General features: G+C 37.2%; 1 protein-coding gene across 2 annotated transcripts in view; it reads right to left on the minus strand.

Annotated features, from left to right (window-relative positions):
- Positions 1–21,015, minus strand: part of WDR70 (WD repeat domain 70) — a 308,716-nt gene that overhangs the window by 245,843 nt on the left and 41,858 nt on the right. For both annotated transcript variants that reach the window (XM_033421244.2, XM_012531649.3), the window contains exon 6: positions 9,304–9,363. In XM_033421244.2, the coding sequence (XP_033277135.1) occupies positions 9,304–9,363 (60 nt within the window). The remainder of the gene's footprint in view (positions 1–9,303; positions 9,364–21,015) is intronic.

Raw genomic sequence — 21,015 nt, forward strand, 5'->3', positions numbered from 1 at the left:
CACCTCAATACATAAGGCAAATACTAAGAGCCATCAAAGGGGAAATCGACAGTAACACAATCATAGTAGGGGACTTTAACACCCCACTTTCACCAATGGACAGATCATCCAAAATGAAAATAAATAAGGAAACACAAGCTTTAAATGATACATTAAACAAGATGGACTTAATTTATATTTATAGAACATTCCATCCAAAAACAACAGAATACACATTCTTCTCAAGTGCTCATGGAACATTCTCCAGGATAGATCATACCTTGGGTCACAAATCAAGCCTTGGTAAATTTAAGAAAATTGAAATCGTATCAAGTATCTTTTCCGACCACAACGCGATGAGACTAGATATCAATTACAGGAAAATATCTGTAAAAAACACAAGCACATGGAGGCTAAACAATACACTACTTAATAACCAAGAGATCACTGAAGAAATCAAAGAGGAAATCAAAAAATACCTAGAAACAAATGACAATGGAGACACGACGACCCAAAACCTATGGAATGCAGCAAAAGAAGTCCTAAGAGGGAAGTTTATAGCAATACAATCCTATCTTACGAAACAAGAAACATCTCAAAAAAACAACCTAACCTTACACCTAAAGCAATCAGAGAAAGAAGAATTAAAAAACCCCAATGTTAGCAGAAGAAATCATCAGATCAGAAATAAATGAAGAAGAAATGAAGGAAATGATAGCAAAGATCAATAAAACTAAAAACTGGTTCTTTGAGAAGATAAACAAAATTGAGAAACCACTGGCCAGACTCATCAAGAAAAAAAGGGAGAAGACTCAAATCAATAGAAATAGAAATGAAAGAGAAGTAACAACTGACACTGCAGAAATACAAAGGATCATGAGAGATTACTACAAGCAACTCTATGCCAATAAAATGGACAACCTGGGAGAAATGGACAAATTCTTAAAAAAGCACAACCTGCCAAGACTGAACCAGGAAGAAATAGAAAATATGAACAGACCAATCACAAGCACTGAAATGAAAGTGTGATTAAAAATCCTCCAACAAACAAAAGCCCAGGACCAGATGGCTTCACAGGGGAATTCTATGAAACATTTAGAGAAGAGCTAACACCTATCCTTCTCAAACTCTTCCAAAATATAGCAGAGGGAAGAACACTTCCAAACTCATTCTATGAGGCCACCCTCACCCTGATACCAAAACCAGACAAAGATGTCACAAAGTAAGAAAACTACAGGCCAATATCACTGATAAACATAGATGCAAAAATCCTCAACAAAATACTAGCAAACGGAATCCAACAGCACATTAAAAGGATTATACACCAGGCTTCCTGGTGGCACAGTGGTTGAGAGTCCGCCTGCCGATGCAGGGGACACGGGTTCATGGCCCCCATCCAGGAAGATCCCACATGCCACGGAGCGGCTAAGCCCGTGAGCCATGGTGCTGAGCCTGTGCGTCCGAAGCCTGTGATCTGCAAAGGGAGAGGGCACAACAGTGAGAGGCCCGCCCACCGCAAAAAAAAAAAAAAAAAAAAGGATCATACACCATGATCAAGTGGGGTTTATCCCAGGGATGCAAGGATTCTTCAATATATGCAAAGCAATCAATGTGATACACCATATTAACACACTGAAGGAGAAAAACCATATGATCATCTCAATAGAAGCAGAGAAAGCTTTTGACAAAATTTAACACCCATTTATGACAAAAACCCTGCAGAAAGTAGGCATAAAGAGAACTTTCCTCAACATAATAAAATCCATATATGACAAACCCACAGCCAACATCATCCTCAAAGGTGAAAAACTGAAAGCACTTCCTCTAAGATCAGGAACAAGACAAGGTTGCCCACTCTCACCACTATTATTCACCATAGTTTTGGAAGTTTTAGCCACAGCAAGCAGAGAAGAAAAGGAAATAAAAGGAATCCAAATTGGAAAAGAAGAAGTAAAGCTGTCACTGTTTGCAGATGACATGATATTATACATAGAGAATCCTAAAGATGCTACCAGAAAACTACTAGAGCTAATCAATGAATTTGGTAAAGTAGCAGGATACAAAATTAATGTACAGAAATCTGTAGCATTCCTATACACTAATGATGAAAAATCTGAAAGTGAAATTCAGAAAACACTCTCATTCACCCCTGCAACTAAAAGAATAAAATATGTAGGAATAAAGCTCCCTAAGGAGACAAAAGACCTCTATGCAGAAAATTATAAGACACTGATGAAAGAAATTAAAGATGACACAAATAGATGGAGAGATATACCATGTTCTTGGATTGAAAGAATCAACATTGTGAAAATAACTCCACTACCCAAAGCAATCTACAGACTCAATGCAATCCCTATCAAACTACCACTGGCATTTTTCACAGAACTAGAACAAAAAAATTCACAATTTGTATGGAAACACAAAAGACCACGAATACCCAAAGCAATCTTGAGAAAGAAAAAGGTAGCTGGAGGAATCAGGCTGCCTGCCTTCAGACTATACTACAAAGCTACAGTAATCAAGACAGTATGGTACTGGCACAAAAACAGAAATATAGATCAATGCAACAGGATAGAAAGCCCAGAGATAAACCCATGCACATATGGTCACCTTATCTTTGATAAAGAAGGCAAGAATATACAGTGGAGAAAAGACAGCCTCTTCAATAAGTAGTGCTGGGAAAACTGGATAGGTGCATGTAAAAGTATAAAATTAGAACACTCCCTAACACCATACACAAAAATAAACTCAAAATGGATTAAAGACCTAAATCTAAGGCCAGACACTATCAAACTCTTAGAGGAAAACAAAGGCAGAACACTCTATGACATAAATCACAGCAAGATCCTTTTTGACCCACCTCCTAGAGAAATGGAAATAAAAATAAACAAATGGGACCTAATGAAACTTAAAGGCTTCTGCAAAGCAAAGGAAACCATAAACAAGACGAAAAGACAACCCTCAGAATGGGAGAAAATATTTGCAAATGAAGCAACTGACAAAGGATTAATCTCCAAAATTTACAAGCAGCTCATGCAGCTCAATATCAAAAAACCAAACAACCGAATCCAAAAATGGGCAGAAGACCTAAATTTTGCCAAAGATATACAGACTGCCAACAAACACATGAAAGAATGCTCAACATCATTAATCATTAGAGAAATACAAATCAAAACTACAATGAGATATCATCTCACACCAGTCAGCATGGCCATCATCAAAAAATCTAGAAATAATAAATGCTGGAGAGGGTGTGGAGAAAAGGGAACACTCTTGCACTGTTGGTGGGAATGTAAATTGATACAGCCACTATGAAGAACAGTATGGAGGTTCCTTAAAAAACTACAAATAGAACTACCATATGACCCAGCAATCCCACTACTGGGCATATACCCTGAGAAAACCATAATTCAAAAAGAGTCATGTACCAAAATGTTCACTGCAGCTCTATTTACAATAGCCCGGAGATGGAAACAACCTAAGTGCCCATCATCGGATGAATGGATAAAGAAGATGTGGCACACATATACAATGGAATATTACTCAGCCATAAAAAGAAACGAAATTGAGCTATTTGTAATGAGGTGGATAGACCTAGAGTCTGTCATACAGAGTGAAGTAAGTCAGAAAGAGAAAGAAAAACACCGTATGCTAACACATATATAGGGAATTTAAGAAAAAAAAATGTCATGAAGAACCTAGGGGTAAGACAGGAAAAAAGACACAGACCTATTGGAGAACGGACTTGAGGATATGGGGAGGGGGAAGGGTGAGCTGTGACAAAGTGAGAGCGTGGCATGGACATATATACACTACCAAACATAAGGTAGATAGCTAGTGGGAAGCAGCCGCATAGCACAGGGATATCAGCTCGGTGCTTTGTGACCGCCTGGAGGGGTGGGATAGGGAGGGTGGGAGGGAGGGAGACGCAAGAGGGAAGAGATATGGGAACATATGTATATGTATAACTGATTCACTTTGTTATAAAGCAGAAACTAACACACCATTGTAAAGCAATTATACCCCAATAAAGATGTTAAAAAAAAAAACTACATTGAGATATCATCTCACACCAGTCAGAATGGCCATCATCAAAAAATCTGCAAACAATAAATGCTGGAGAGGGTGTGGATAAAAGGGAACCCTCTTGCACTGTTGGTGGGAATGTAAATTGATACAGCCACTATGGAGAACAGTGTGGAGGTTCCTTAAAACCTAAAAATAGAACTACCATATGACCCAGCAATCCCACTACTGGGCATATACCCTGAGAAAACCATAATTCAAAAAGAGTCATGGACCACAATGTTCATTGCAGCTCTATTTACAATAGCCAGGACATGGAAACAACCTAAGTGTCCATCAACAGATGAATGGATAAAGAAGATGTGGCATATATATACAATGGAATATTACTCAGCCATAAAAGGAAACGAAATTGAGTTATTTGTAGTGAGGTGGATGGACCTAGAGTCTGTCATACAGAGTGAAGTAAGTCAGAAAGAGAAAAACAAATACCGTATTCTAACACGTATATATGGAATCTAAAAAGAAAAAAAACATGGTCATGAAGAACCTAGGGGCAAGACAGGAATAAAGACACAGACCTACTAGAGAATGGACTTGAGGATATAGGGAGGGGGAAGGGTAAGCTGTGACAAAGTGAGAGAGTGGCATGAACATATACACACTACCAAATGTAAAATAGATTTACATTTTACATGTAGCGGGAAGCAGCTACATAGCACAGGGAGATCAGCTCCGTGCTTTGTGACCACCTAGAGGGATGGGATAGGGAGGGTGGGAGGGAGGGAGACGCTAGAGGGAAGAGATATGGGGACATATGTATATGTATAACTGATTCACTTTGTTATAAAGGAGAAACTAACACACCATTGTAAAGCAATTATACTCCAATAAAGATGTTAAAAAACAAAGAAGTAAATTATTCATTTAAGCAATATTTAAAAATAGAAGTGCTTTAGTGGGAAATTTATGGCTATGACACCTATGTTAGAAAGGAAGAAAGATCTCAAATCAATAACTTAAGCTTACACTTTAAAAAATTACCAAAGAAGAGGAAACAAAACCCAAAGCATGCAACAGGAAGGAAATAAAGATTAGAGGAGAGTTCAGTAGAAAAGAGAAAGTTTTAAAGTAAAGAAAATCAACGGGACCAAAAAATGGTCCTTTGAAAATTTCAAGAAAATTGAGAAACTTTAGCTAGATTGGCCAAGAAAAAAAGAAAGAATTACTAAAATCAGGAAGGAAAGATAAGATAACATAAGTTAAGAGGATTACAAGGAAATTCTATGAATTGCATGCCAACCAGTTATATAACTTAGATGAACCGTACAAATTATTAGAAAGACACAAACTACCAAAATGGACTCATGAAGAAAAAAGAAAGAAAATCTGAATAGATTTTTAATAAGGGCTTAAATTAGTAATCAAAAATCTTCCCAGAGGACTTCCCGGTGGCACAGTGGTTTAGAATCCACCTGCCAGTGCAGGGGACACAGGTTCGAGCCCTGGTCCAGGAAGATTCCACACGCCGTGGAGCAACTAAGCCCGTGCGCCACAACTACTGAGCCTGCGCTCTAGAGCCCATGAGCCACAACTACTGAAGCCCTCGTAACAAAACTACTGAGCCCACACGCCTAGAGCCTGCGCTCCACAACAAGAGAAGCCACCGCAATGAGAAGCTCACGCACCACAACGAAGAGTAGCCCCCACTCGCCGCAACTAGAGAAAGCCCGCGCGCAGCAACGAAGACCCAACGCAGCCAAATAAATAAATAAATTTATAAAAAACAAAAAAATCTTCCCACAAAGAAAAGTCTCTATCTATTTGGCTTCAAGGTAAATTCTATCAAACATTTAAAGAATAATTAATCAATCCTTCATAAACTCTTCCAGAAAATATAGGAGAAATAAATGCTTTCAGCGTTCTATGAGGTAAATATTACCCTGATGCCAAAACCAAAGTCACCATAAGAAAACTACTGACCTATATCCCTTATGAATATAAACAGAAAAATCCTCAACAAAATATCAGCAAACTGAATCTAGACCTTAAGCATCACACCTTACAACCTGGAGATTTCATCTATTGGAAAAGACACCTCCAGAGAAACTCTTTTCAACCTCCCTGGAGAGGCCCCTATCAGGCACTGCTAACCAATATTTTTGCCACCAAACTCCAAGGAATAGATTCTTGAATTCATGGGACATAACACACCTAAAGAAAGCACCGAACCCTGACTGGACCTGCACATCATCTGGTGACCTGAAAGTAAAGATTTCCTGGAATTGAAGCAGATGACATCTGATAAGACAGCTTTCCCAAGATATCCAGAGAAACCCCCGTTAGAAGTTTGTCACCAAACCTTTGATGATGACATAACGCTCCAGACGATCTCCAATATCTATGATCTTGATAACATATGGACTTTAGATAAAAAGTACCAGAAAGTTCTCCCTCCTACCTCTCCTTGTTATTCCAGTGTGATCTTAATAAGTTTCTAATCTATGTAATTTCCTTCTGATGTGAGACACTACACCCAAGAAAGGTCCTTCCTGACACTGAGGGACAAAAGGCTGCTGAAACTAGGCAACCTGACATTTAATCAGTGATGCTTTCAGAGAAAAATCTTGTGATCAAAGGGGTAAATGTAAAAAATTAATAAACAGAAACCTCAATTAAATAGAGTTGGGATACCAGAAACGGAAACCCTGCAATGATAGCAGAGCTCAATAGGAAGGATAAAGACTCCTCTTCTTTCCTGGCAAGGATTCATCAGCTAGTGAAAGGCCATGGACTCTGTTTAGCCATCCAAATTTCCTTTTCACCCCTATAAAAAGGTTCTCCTTCCCTTGCCATGCAGGAACTTGAGCATGGCTCATCATGGTTGCAGACCCCAAATTGTAATTCTCTGCTGATCCCGGATAAACCCATCTTTGCTGAAGAAATACCTGGTAGTGTATTTGTTTCAGGTCAACGGTAAGTATACTGACAAAATAGATATATTTCCTCAATGGCAAGGAGAAAAAAAAAGGAAAAACATATAGATTAAGAGACATAACAAATAAACAATGATGACTCTCCTCAGAGTGAGTCAGATACCATCTGGATACTGATTTGAACAAACTAACTGGAAAAATATGTATGGGGGCTTCCCTGGTGGCGCAGTGGTTAAGAATCCACCTGCCGATGCAGGGACACGGGTTCGAGCCCTGGTCCAGGAAGATCCCACATGTTGCGGAGCAGCTAAGCCCATGCGCCCCAACTACTGAACCTGCACTCTAGAGCCTGCGAGCCACAACTACTGAGCCCATACTCCGCAACAACAGAAGCCACCGCGATGAGAAGCCGGTGCACCACAACGAAGAGTAGCCCCCGCTCGCCACAACTAGAGAAAGCCTGCACGCAGCAACAAAGAACCAACGCAGCCAAAAATTAAAAAAAAAAAAAGGGACAGTTGAAGAAATATGAATAATGGGATATTAGATGATATTAAATAATTATTGAAAAAACTTTAGACATAATAAAGATGTTCTGATTATGAGAGGGAGAAAAGGAGAGGGAGAGGAGGAGAGAGAGAAAGACCAACCTTATCTCTTATGGATTCATACTGAAATATTTACAGATGAAATCATATGAAGTCTGGAATTTGTTTTTAAATAATCACACAAGGTAGGTAGATGGGATGGGGAGAAGGAGGTTTACTAGAAATGTAAATTATATAGGAAATAAGAGTGGCCTTATGTAGACAATTGGTAAGGTTCAGAGATAAATATATGGGAATTCCTTTCAGTATTCTCTATACTTCTGTGAATGTGTAAACATTTTTACAATAACTAGTTTAAAAACAAACAAAAAAGACCAGCCAGTCACCTTCTTAATCTCTGACATATTTCCAAAAAGTTGAAATACATGCAGGGCAAAGGCAGGACTGCAAAAAAAATTAGTTAACCTAACAGTACAGTTAGAAGCTCTGATTATTAATGTGTAAAATAACTTGGAGTATTTTTTTAATTATATATATTTTTAAAGATAAAATTTGATTTGAAAAAATATGCATATCTAAATAAAACGTGTTAAACATGAACTATCTCTCAGCTGTAAAAATTTCCGGACTTAATGATAGGAAAGCTTCCTTTTAAGTATTTACAGTCTATAATTTTTTTCTTATTTACTTAAAAACATGAAAATTAGTAAAATTCTTTCCTGATTTCAGAATAAAAATATCAAAAGTGTGATTTAATAAAAAGTAGGTATAATATGAAGAATTAGATGGAAATGATTTCTTAAGGCAGCAGTTCTGATATTTCGGTTTCAAGACCCTTTACACTCAAAATCTTTTGAGAACCCCCCAAAATGTCTGTTTATATGAGTTATTTGTGTCAGTATTTACCATAGCAAAAATTAAAATTAAGACATTTTAAAATATTCACTGTTTACTTCATTTAAAATAATAATAAACCCAATGTATTTAACACAAATATTTTATGAAAATGATATTTTCAAAAGCAAAAAATTTAGTGGAAAGACTATCACTATTTTAAAATCCTTGGCTATTAATTCTATCATTTGTGTTACTTCTGGACCTATTTCTATTGATTGATGTTTTCCCCCTCATTATGGGATGTATTTTCCTACTTCTTTACCTGTCAGACTTCTAGAAAAAGGTAGCTTAATTATAAAGGGAAAGCAAGATAATTTTATTCTTTCATTCATTCACAAGCAAGTTTCATTCATTCAACTATCAGTTTTTAATAAGATATTATTAAATCTTTTTTTACAATAAGATAAAATGATTTAATCTTATACCTCAAAATGTTTACATTATTAATTTTTAAATAACATAAATAAATATGAAAATATAATCCATAAATCTAAGTAATATAATCTTAGAGCCATACAGTAACTATCTTATGTTCATTTCTTATCTCAACATCCACCTAAAAAATGAACTCAGGCCTCTTACTGATATAGAATGAAGCTAAGGGTAATGAAAAATTTTCCCACACCATAACAAAAAAAAGTATTTGAGTTTCATTTCTTTCTTTCACTTACAATGTTCCTATATCAAAGAAAGAGGTTTTAAAGCCAACAATAACAATGGCAGTAAGTGTTCCTATTTTAAATGAAATGCAATGGTTATTTTGACTGAACAGAAAAGTAATCTATTTTCCTTAATGTCTATAGCTTTGTGATACCAGTTGATTGTATAATTGGCCTTAATATAAATATATCTTATTAGTTCACTTTTCCATGAGAGCCCTGTTATTAAGGGAAAAGAATTAAATTTTTAAAACTTACCGTCTTAGTGCCATGCTTCAGCGTTATCTCATGCGAGTCAGGGATCTTTTGGACAGGATTCTGAAAACAGAAAATTCCATGACATTGATGAGTAATATAACATATTTGGGGGAACTACATACCACACTCCCAGGAAATTTAATTTTTAAAAATTGCATCACTGACTTTTTAATACAAAACTTTAAAAAATAGGAAGGAAAAAGTGTGAGTGTGGGACTTCCCGGGTGGCGCAGTGGTTAAGAATCCCCCTGCCAATGCAGGGGACACAGGTTCGAGCCCTGCTCCGGGAAGATCCCACATGCCACGGAGCAACTAAGCCCGTGCACCACAACTACTGAGCCTGCGCTCTAGAGCCCGCGAGCCACAACTACTGAGCCCATGTGCCACAACTACTGAAGCCCGCGCGCCTAGAGCCTGTGCTCCGCAACGAGAAGCCACTGCAATGAGAAACCCACGCACCACAATGAAGAGTAGCCCTCACTCGCCACAACTAGAGAAAGCCCGCGTGCAGCAACGAAGACCCAATGCAACCAAAAATAAATAAATAAAAATTAAATTAAATTAAAATATTTTTTAAAGTGCAAGCAAATCTTATTTCTGCACTTTCGCCACAACTAGAGAAAGCCCGCGTGCAGCAACGAAGACCCAATGCAACCAAAAATAAATAAATAAAAATTAAATTAAATTAAAATATTTTTTAAAGTGCAAGCAAATCTTATTTCTGCACTTCTAGATAGATTACAATTGGTCACTTTGAGCTGATAATAAATTTATCTTAAATCTCTAAAAAGATAAACCTAAGATATTCTTTAGGTTGTATGAAACCATAAGGTCCTCCCTATATGGAAAATTTTTAAAGTCCTCTTTTCACTGGTACTTGGGCATACCTTAAAGTACTTAATTTATAACACACAACAAAATTTGCACAGGATAGATACATACCTTTTAACCCATAAAAGATTAAAAAACAAAAAACTGATATTCAAATGGTACAAATAAGGAACAGAGTCATTCACTGATTCATCGATTCAGCAGGGCTTTATTAAAGTGAGATTATACCAGATGCTAAGTGGCGTTAGACACAGCCTCTACTCCTCTCTCCTCCCAAGAAGCATATGGTCTAAGAGGGAAACATCAATGACTCTACTTCAATATAATACATGCTATGTTACAAAGGGTATGGACAGAATAACTGAGGGATGAAGAAGATGGATGCATAAATCAGACATAAGAGGTCACACACTGATCATTTAAATAAGAAGTTTCATTGTTTAGTCAAGTCTCCATTATCCAAGAGCAGGGTAGTTATACTAAAATTCTACAGCCATTACAAATTCATGTTAGGATTATCTTGCAATCCACTTAATTAAACATGTTCAGGGAATTCCCTGGTGGTCCAGTGGTTAGGACTCTGCACTTTCACTGCCAAGGGCCCAAGTTCAACCTCTGGTTGGAGAACTAAGATGCCACAAGCCATGTAACACAAGCCACGTGGCATGCCCAAAACAAATAAACAAACAAACAAAAACGTGCAATCTACAGACTTTGGTCCCTAACTTCCCTCTTTCTTTAGGATCCTTGATGAACCAATCAATCACTGTTCTATTTTATCTTAAATCTTTCCCCTACCATGGCTCTTTCTCCTCAGAATATGAACAATTTAAGTACGTCCCATATTGGGACTTCCCTGGTGGCGCAGTCATTACGAATCTGCCTGTCAGTGCAGGGGACGGGTTCAATCCCTAGTCTGGGAAGATTCCACATGCTGTGGAGCAACTAAGCCCCCATGAGCCACACCTACTGAGCCTGTGCTCTAGAGGCCATGGGTCACAACTTCTGAGCCTGCGTGCCACAACTACTGAAGCCCGCGCACCTAGAGCCCATGCTCCACAAGAGAAGCCACTGCAATGAGAAGCCCATGCAACGCAACGAAGAGTAGCCCCCACTCGCCGCAACTAGAGAAAGCCCGTGCGCAGCAACGAAGACCCAACGCAGCCAAAAATAAATAAATAAACAAATTTATATTAAAAAAAAGTACATCCCGTATTAAAACACACACACACCCCAATTTCGCCTAGGTTTACTGCTATACCACTATCTTTTCCTTTACAATCAAGCTTCCTCACACTACAGTTTGCACTCATTGTCTCTACTTTCTTCCACCCCTCTACCTCTACCACTTTGGCACCTGTCATTTAATTCCCAATACCTAGCACAGTTCTTGGTACTTAAAGGACTCTTAGTAAATATTTCTTGAATGAATAAGTCACTATAAATGTCCCAGGACACTTTTCAGAACTTAATCTGCACGTCTGACCTTTCATCAGCATGATAACTACTTAACTATTTCCTCCAACTTGAAACTATTCTTTCTTGGGAGGAAACAGCCTTGACAAAAAGCCAGAAAATCTAGGGTTTTAAAATCAAGCTCTGACACTCATTAACCTTGTCATAACCTCAGGAGAGTAATGACTCTCAGTTTCCTCATTTGCAAACAGGATAATAGCACCTGCCCCTTAGGTTACTGTGAGGTAAGTGGTTTAAAGCTCATAATACAGAGTTCGGCACAAAGTAGGTACTCAATAAATGACAGCCACCATTTATTCTAAGGCTTACCTCCTGTCTCTCTTGTCATATCATTTTAGTCTATTTCCAGGCTTCTCTTCCTTTTTACTTGGCTAATTCCTACTCACCCTTTAAGACGCAATTCAGATGTGACCTGCTCCTGGAAGCATTTCTCAACATTTCAAACTCTGGGTTAAATGACCCTTCCATGCACTCCCATGACACCCTCTCCTTGTCTATCACAGAACCTATCATAATACATTGTAATTTTTGACCGGTCTCCCTCCACACCACTCCGTAACCAAACTCAAGAGATGCTTCTTAAAGACCGTGTATATATATCGTCTCTGGGTCCCCAATCCACAAAACACCTGGTATATGGCAGACACAAGAGTTTTTGGAGTGTATTAATGGCCCTTAAAATGTCTATCTCGTAAATCACATTAGATTATTTTTAATTTACCTCAAACATTAATGTTTATGTCCATAAAGAAGAACCGGTAGGTGCTATCCATCAGGTGAGCCTAGTGAGTCAGAGTCATATTTTCCAAAAGTGAAAACCTTTGAAGACCAAATGATTCTATCCCAGACTAAAAGCAAATGTAAAGTTGCAAGTATAGAGAAATAAAGGCAATTTTGTCTTAAACTATTTGCATCTGAGAAGTGGCTATAGTTGATTACCACCACAGATCAGTAAACAAGGAGATCAGGAACCAAGAGGCACTGAACAAAAACACTTACCTCATAGTAACCCAAGGAACTGCTGGAGAATTTTCAGTTTATTTCAAGACAAAGACATTACACTATGGTTTAATATGTTTTGGAAAGTCCTGCACACAACAATATTGGAGATACCAATATTCCAACACAAATTCCAAAATAATTTAAAAGTTGAACAAATGGATTCTGGACTACCCCTACATTAAATTATGTAAACCACTGCTCCCTTTGCAGTTGACAATATTTGTAAGTAATAAAAACTCATGTAAAGGTGCTAAGTACTCCTGAAAGAAACAGGAGAACAGTTCAAATGTTTTACTTAAAGAAAAATCTATTATAGTATCATTTCATAACCAATTCCTTTTTCATCACTCAGGAAAGAAAAACACTGTCACCAGAAGGAAGGATGAAAATTATTTCACTGAATTCAATGCAGAACGTGCCTACATACAGACAATTTCTGACATTTAAAGAAAAAACTTACAAGAATACAGAACAGCTCAGTATTTACATTAGGAATGAATTAAATGTTTAAATAAGTATTGTTTAAATTTAAAATCAAAGTTTTACTGGAAATCATGTAGGGCATAACTCATAAAAAGCCCATATAATTGGCACAACTAAATCATCTAAAATAGTAGCAATCCATCTTTTGGTAGCATATCACTTGATGGTGACTGTTCTTTTTCCAGAACTTTTACTAATGACTTTTTGAAATATGGCTCAGTGTGAAATTTGCTGTAACAGTAAAATATTTTCAAGATTTCCCTGCCAGGGGACATCATAAACTACAAGACTTCAAATGAAGTCATTTATTACCAAAATTCATAACAAGAGCTACAGTCTTAATGGAAGAGAGGAAAAGATACCAGTTTTTGTTTTGGTTTGGTTTTAAATGCCAACCAAAGGATTATTTCCCAGGCTCTTTCGTTTACCCCACTAAGAACAATGATAGCAAACATATCTAGAATAACATGAGCAATTCCATCTGATATACTATACATACATCCTTGTAGTGTTTTTCAAAAGACTTGCAAATCATTTATTACCTTTCTGGGGTAATATGTCATAAATTTTAGAAGTTATATATGTATAGTAGTATGAGTCAAAATAAAAAGTCTACTCAGTAATAAAGATCTACCACAAAGTGGCTAACAGTTGGGACAGAGAATGGGGATTTCCAACCAGGAGTTTGAAAATGAGTGCCACTTTCTCCCAAAAACCACTTTGGAAAGAGTTACCAGAGCAGAACCAAAAGCAACCAGAATTAGAGTCCATTCTGGTGTAACTCTTAAAATTAATTCATTTATTCACTCACTCACTAATCACACATTCACTTAACAACATGTATTATTTAATTATATACTACATACCACATACCAGGAACTAAGTTAAAGATAAAAAGACCAATAACAAAGACTCTGCTCATGAAGAACTATCAGTCCAGCAAAGCAAAACAGACAGGTAAACAAACAGGCAAACTAAAATGTTTCAGATGCTATGACAGAAGGATACACAGGGTTCAGCGCTCAATTCCACTGTGCCTGGGGAAGTAGAGAGTGATTAGAAAAGGCTTCATACAAGAGATGTTTGAGATGCTTTTGGAAAAACAGAAGTTCCCTAGATGAATGTGGAGGGCATCTAGGCGAGAATAAGATGAATCTTGACACTTTCTGATTTGCAAATATTTTTGCCTGGCTAGAGTTTAAACTCCTGGGCAGGAAGAAGGAGAAGGATGTGTGGTGTCGGTGGGGGGGGGGGGGGTATTTTTTTTTTTAATGTTAACCCAGAGAGTTCATTATGAGCCAGATTGTATACAATGCCAAGAATCTGCAATTTAAGCTCTGAGCCATGTAATTTGATAAGAATTGAGATTTCAAAAAGATCACCGAGGCATCAAAAGACACAATTAACACAGTGAAAAGGCAACCTACACAACGGGAGAAAATATCTGCAAATCATATATCTGATATGGTGTTAATATCCAGAATATATTTAAAACTCCTATGACTCAACAACTACAGTGAAAAAAAACCAATTCAAAATTTGGCAAAGAACTTCAATAGTTATTTCTGCAAAGAAGTTATACAGATGACCAACAAGCATATGAAAAGAGACTCAACATCACTAATCCTTAGGGAAATGCAAATCAAAACCACAATGAGAGGGCTTCCCTGGTGGCGCAGTGGTTAAGAATCCACCTGCCAGTGCAGGGGACACGGGTTTGAGCCCTGGTCCAGGAAGATCCCACATGCGTGGAGCAACCAAGCCCATGTGCCACAACTACTGAGCCTGCACTCTAGAGCCCGTGAGCCACTACTACTGAGCCCGCATGCCACAACTACTGAGCCCATGTGCCACAACTACTGAAGCCCATGCGTGCACCTGTGCTCCACAACAAGAGAAGCCACTGCAATGAGAAGCCCAACCACCGCAACAAAGAATACCCCCGCTCGCCACAACTAGAGAAAGCCCGCGCGCAGCAACGAAGACCCAACACAGCCAAAAATAAATAAATAAATTTATTTAAAAAAAAACAAACAACCCACAATGAGATACCACTTCATACCCAATGCAAAAGCTAATACTTAAGGGAAAAAAAGAAAAACAAAATAAGTCTTAGCAAAGATGAACAGAAACTGGAACACATACACTGCTGGAGGGAAATGGTGCAGCTGCTATGTAAAACAGTATGGTAGTTCTTAAAAAAACTTAAACAAGAATTACCTTATGATTCAGCAATTCCATTGGTGTATATACCCCAAAGAAATGAAAAGCAGTGTGTCAAAGAGATGTTTGTACACTCATGTTCAAAGCAGCTTTATTCACAATAGTCAAAAGGTAGGAGCAACTCAAGTGTCCATCCATGGATGAAGGAACAGTGGTATAAATATACAGTGGAATATTATTCAGTCTTAAAGAGGAAGGAAATTCTGACACATGCTACAACATGGATGAACCCGGAGAACATTATGCTAAGTGAAATAAGCCACTCACAAAAAGAGAAATACTGTATAATTGCACTCATCTGAGGTATACAGAGTAGTCAAATTCATAGAGAAAGAACGCACAGTGGTTGCCAGAGTTTGGGGGAAGAGGTGGAAATGGAAAGTTGTCGTTTAATGGGTATAGAGTTTCTGTTTTGCAAAAATGAAAAAGTTCTGGAGACTGGCTGCACAGCAATGTAACACTACAGAGCCGTACGTCTTAAAATGATTAAGACTGGGACTTCCCTGGTGGCTCAGTGGTTAAGAATCTGCCTGCCAATGCAGGAGACACAGGTTCAGTCCCTGGTCCAGGAAGATCCCACATGTCGTGGAGCAACTAAGCCTGTGCACCACAACTACTGAGCCTGCACTCTAGAGCCTGCGAGCCACAACTTCTGAGCCCACACGCCACATCTACTGAAGCCTGCACACCTAGACCCCGTGCTCTGCAACAAGAGAAGCCACCGCAATGAGATGCCTGCCTGCCGCAACTAGAGAAAGCCTGAGTGCAGCAACAAAGACCCAACACAGCCAAAACTAAGCTAATTAATTAATTTTTAAAAATAAAATAAATTTTAAAAAATGATTAAGACTGTAAATTTTACATTATGTGTATTTTGCCAAAACTAAAAAAAAATTTTAATAGATACAACACACATAAGCAAACAAAGATTAAAAGATGCATACTCTTATGCCTGAATACTTCTCAATACTCTAATAAATGTTAGGTAAGCGTCAAAAAAAATCATTTATCCAATGTTTAAAATCTTCCTCCAAAAATGTAAAGTTACATGTCTAAAATATTGCAGGAAGGAAAGACAATTTTCTAGGTAAATCTCACAGCTGGTTCCAATCCTTCAATTAGCAGTATTCCCAAACCACTTCTAAATTACCTTCAAACCATTTATGCCCTATTGCAAGCTGAAATCTTAGAGAACATTTCTTAGTAACATGACTTAAGAGCACACTGTTAGATAATTTTTATACTTGTGTGAGGGCCGAGAAACTCGAAAAGGATAGTTCATTCTTATATTTTATCAGAAATCACTTTTTTAAAAAAACACGACATTAGCAATAAACACAAAGATGACAATTTTCTATGTTTATTTATCATAAAACAATGGCAGGTAATTAGCCAACAGGATTTATATCAAATGACATTTATTTTCAAAGCTACCATGAAAATACACCCTGTCATTTCCTAACACCCTAAAATTTTATGAATATGTCAGCTTTTATTCTTATTTGCTCTCTAAGTTCAAAGACTTGAAATCTAGACATGACTCTGACGTTAACTGCCACTTGTAATCTTCACTCAGCCATTTAACTGTATAGAATCTCAGCTTTTCCACTTGTAAAAGTGAAAGAGTTGGACCAGGTAATTCATGACATTCTATGATGACACGGTCTACCTTAAACTCACATCTGGAACTAAGAACACTACCCTATGTCCTTCCCTGACTTCCATCTTCTTTACTTTACTCCACACTGCTCACTACCATGATATTATTCTTCCTACTGCATTTCTCACTGAGAAGCTTCAATGTTTCTCCACCACCTTTAGTCCCGATTGTAACTTCTCAGAGCATCACACATATTGTTTTAGAAATTTTCATTTGTAGAATGTTATTCCAGGTTAAATTTAGAAAAATTAATGTTTTTAAGAAGTTTCTGGTCAAAGGGTACAAACTTTCAGTTACAAGATAAATAAGTTCTGAGGATCAAAGGTACAGCATGGTGACTACAGTTAATAACACTGTGCTGTACACTTGAAGTTTGCTCAAAGAATAGATCTTAAGTGTTCTTGCCATACCAAAAAAAAGAAAAAGATGACTGTGTGAGGCGATGGATGTGTTAATTAAGTTGATTGTGGTAATCATTACACAATGTATACATATATCAAACCATCACATTATACATGTTAAGTATCAATACATACAATTTTTATTTGTCAGTCATGCCTCAATAAAGCTAGAAAATAAATATCATTAAAAAAACAACAAAAAAGTTTCATACATAATCAAAAAGCAGATCATTTCTCAAAAGATATTAATCTCTAAAGAGCCTATCAATACTCCTATCATTTGCAGTGGTATTTATTTTTCATTGATTACTTATCAATGTAGGCATTAAGATCCCACCCTTACCCACATAATTAACCACTCCAGGCAGGAACAGAAGAACAGAGGTTGAGCTTGCCAGAATTAAAAAGGAACAACCTGGCTTTCTAAGACCCCTATAATGAAACTCTCCCCTCCCACTTCTTTACCCCTACCCAAAAGAGAAGGCTTTTCTTTACAACTATAAAGGAAGAGGGAAATTTTCACCAGCTCAGACTGGAGTCCCTGGGTTTCACCATTTGTCCTATTCCTAAAAAAGGCCCACCTCCACCATGTCAGTGGCAACAATGTACACACCATTCTCACATCTTCACAACTTGAACTAATTATCCCCTCAAAACTTCAAGTCCTTAGCCTCTTATCTACAAAGAATAAGAATTTGTTACAATGATTCTTCTGGGAAACAAAACACTTTTATAAGTGGAGTAAAGATTAATACAAACCTTAGTCTGATAGTGCCACTGTTCTCATAGAAGCCTCTCTAATGCCTTGCTACTCAAAGTACAGTCCAGGGGATTCCCTGGTGGCGCAGTGGTTGAGCGTCCGCCTGCCGATGCAGGGGACATGGGTTCGTGCCCCGGTCCGGGAAGATCCCACGTGCCGCGGAGCGGCTGGGCCCGTGAGCCATGGCCGCTGACCCTGCGCGTCCAGAGCCTGTGCTCCGCAACGGGAGAGGCCACAACAGTGAGAGGCCCGCGTACCGCAAAATAAATAGATAAATAAATAAAAATTAAAAAGTACAGTCCACAGAGCAGCACCAGGGGCATCACCCAGAAACTTGTTAAAATTCAGAATGTTGGACCTCTCCAAGACCTACTAAACCAGAATCTGCTTTTTAGTAAGGTCCCCAGGAGACTTATGTGCACATTAAAGCATGAGAAGCAGGGAGTTCCCTGGTGACCTAGTGGTGAGGATTCCAGGCCTTCAATGCTGTGACCTAGTCAGGGAACTGAGATCCTGCAAGCTGCGTGGCCAAAATAATAATAATAATAAAGTATGAGAAGCAAAAGTTTTCTGAGATTACCACTTTACTGCAACACAAGTTCACCAGTCCTATTACAGCTTGATAGTATATTGTCTGAGCTACATTTTATACCTTAAGATAATTTCTATAACCTAAAAAAAGATATTCAACTGGGAAATCTTTTTTTCATTTGTTAATTTTTTATTACCCCAGAACAGGAAGACTAACATGTAACATGTTTCTTTTATTTTATTGAAGTGTAGTTGATTTACAATATTGTGTTAGTTTCAGGCATACAGCATAGTGATTCAGTATTTCTGCAGATTATACTCCATTATAGATTATTATAGGATAATAGGTATAATTCTCTGTGCTATACAGTATATACTTGTTGCTTATCTATTTTATATATAGTAGTTTGTATTTGTTAATCCCATACCCCTTATTTGTCCCTCCCCCTTTCCCTCTGCTCTTTGGTACCACAAGTTTGTTTTCTGTATCTATGAGTCTGTTTCTCTTTTGCATATACATTCATTTGTATTATTTTTTAGATTCTATATATAAATGATATCATATAGTATTTGTCTTTCTCTTTCATTGGAAAATCTTGGAAGTCAAATTTAACTTTCAATTAAGCAAAAATCTTACTCTATAATTCAATTTTCCAAACTGCCAGGCAACATGGGATTTTTTTTCCAATTCATACAACCATTCATTCAACAGGTAGTTAATAAAACTCATATTGTTTTAAAGAGTCAAGGCAACAGCAGGACAGGAATCTGGATTCTGTTACTTACTAGTGGTAAGAATGAAAAACTCCCTTCTTCATAGAGCCTCTATTTCCTTAACCATCTACTGTATATAAATAATAATAATAATAGTAACAGCTAGCATATACATGCATACTATGGGCCAAGCACTGCTCAAGGCACCACATATATACTAAGTAATTTAATCTTCACAACAACTCTCTAATAGGTCCTATTATCACCCCATTTTAAAGATGAGGACACCGAGGCAAAGAGAGGTTAAGTAATTTGTCCACGGTCACATAACTGGTAAGTGACTGAGAGGGAATTTGAACTTAGAAGTCTGGCCCCAAAGTCTGTGCACGTAATCATTACAACATAATGCCTCCTCTATAGTAACACTTACCCTGTTAGCTTCGCAGAGCTGCCGTGATGACCAAATGAGTTAATGTGCCACAACACTTTATAACTACAACCCCATTATAAGTAAGACATTATTACAAGACTATGGCTATAAAGGTTTTATCCTGAAAGTACACGTTTGAGACCAGGTATAAAATGCCTTGAGATAGAAAAGTTTCACCAACTTTCAGAATCTTAGATATGCAGTGCAGAATTAGTTCAACATGGGTTATACACTGTAGTATTTTGAGTTATGGTTAAGATTTCATAACTGTTTTTTATAAAAATCGAGTTATTACTTGGGCAATCTTTTGAAATTCAGTTAAAGATGTACAGACTGTACTAATTTTGACTACAAAAAATGTCAAGGTATCAGTCAAATTAGTGAGAATTAATTTATTTGGAAAAATAAAAGAAGCTTGAGACATAATAAATTTTTATCAAATTCACCTCGTACTGAGAAAAAATATGTTTTAATCCTTCTCCCCTACTATAGCTCTCTTGAAAACTAACACTGCAGAATAGACACCATATATTATTTAATGTAACTCTGCATACATGCAAAAGCATGTATATGATTCACAACTGTAAAAGGTATAGTGAAAATTAAAGGCATCCCCAAAGCCAATCTGTATAGATTCTCTTGTATTTATTCTACAGTCCTAGCTCTAGCAATTCTACACCCTATTCATCCCACCAAATATGGAACAAATTATTAACACTCCATCATATTTTCCATAATGTCTAAAGCCACCACTAATACAACAAAATATTTTAAATTGTTCTTGGGCATTTCTTGCTAGAGAACAAAAGCAGATTATTTACTTGTCATCTCCTCACTAGTCTGTAAAATCCTTGAGGACAGATACTAAGTCTTATTTAATTTGCATCTTCAGTACTTAGCACAGTGTCTGACATACAGTACATGCTCAAATATATTCATTCTTAACTAAAGATATAAATCACCTAGTAATGACAGTTTGTTTTTAAAAGAAAATTAACATGAAATCCATGAGAAAAAAAAATACACAAGCAGAGTTTATCCATCGTCTCTAAAATATGGGGACGTATTTATTAACTATTTATATTTTATATCTACTCTTAAACATTTTTCTCTGTAGCCTCAAGATAAAACATTCAAGGCCACAGACAGACTTACTGTAAGCCGTACCTAATAAAGCCTAAGTGCCAGGTACTATATGCTA

This window comes from Orcinus orca, chromosome 3 (assembly GCF_937001465.1).
Source record: "Orcinus orca chromosome 3, mOrcOrc1.1, whole genome shotgun sequence".
NCBI classification, from domain to species: domain Eukaryota; kingdom Metazoa; phylum Chordata; class Mammalia; order Artiodactyla; family Delphinidae; genus Orcinus; species Orcinus orca.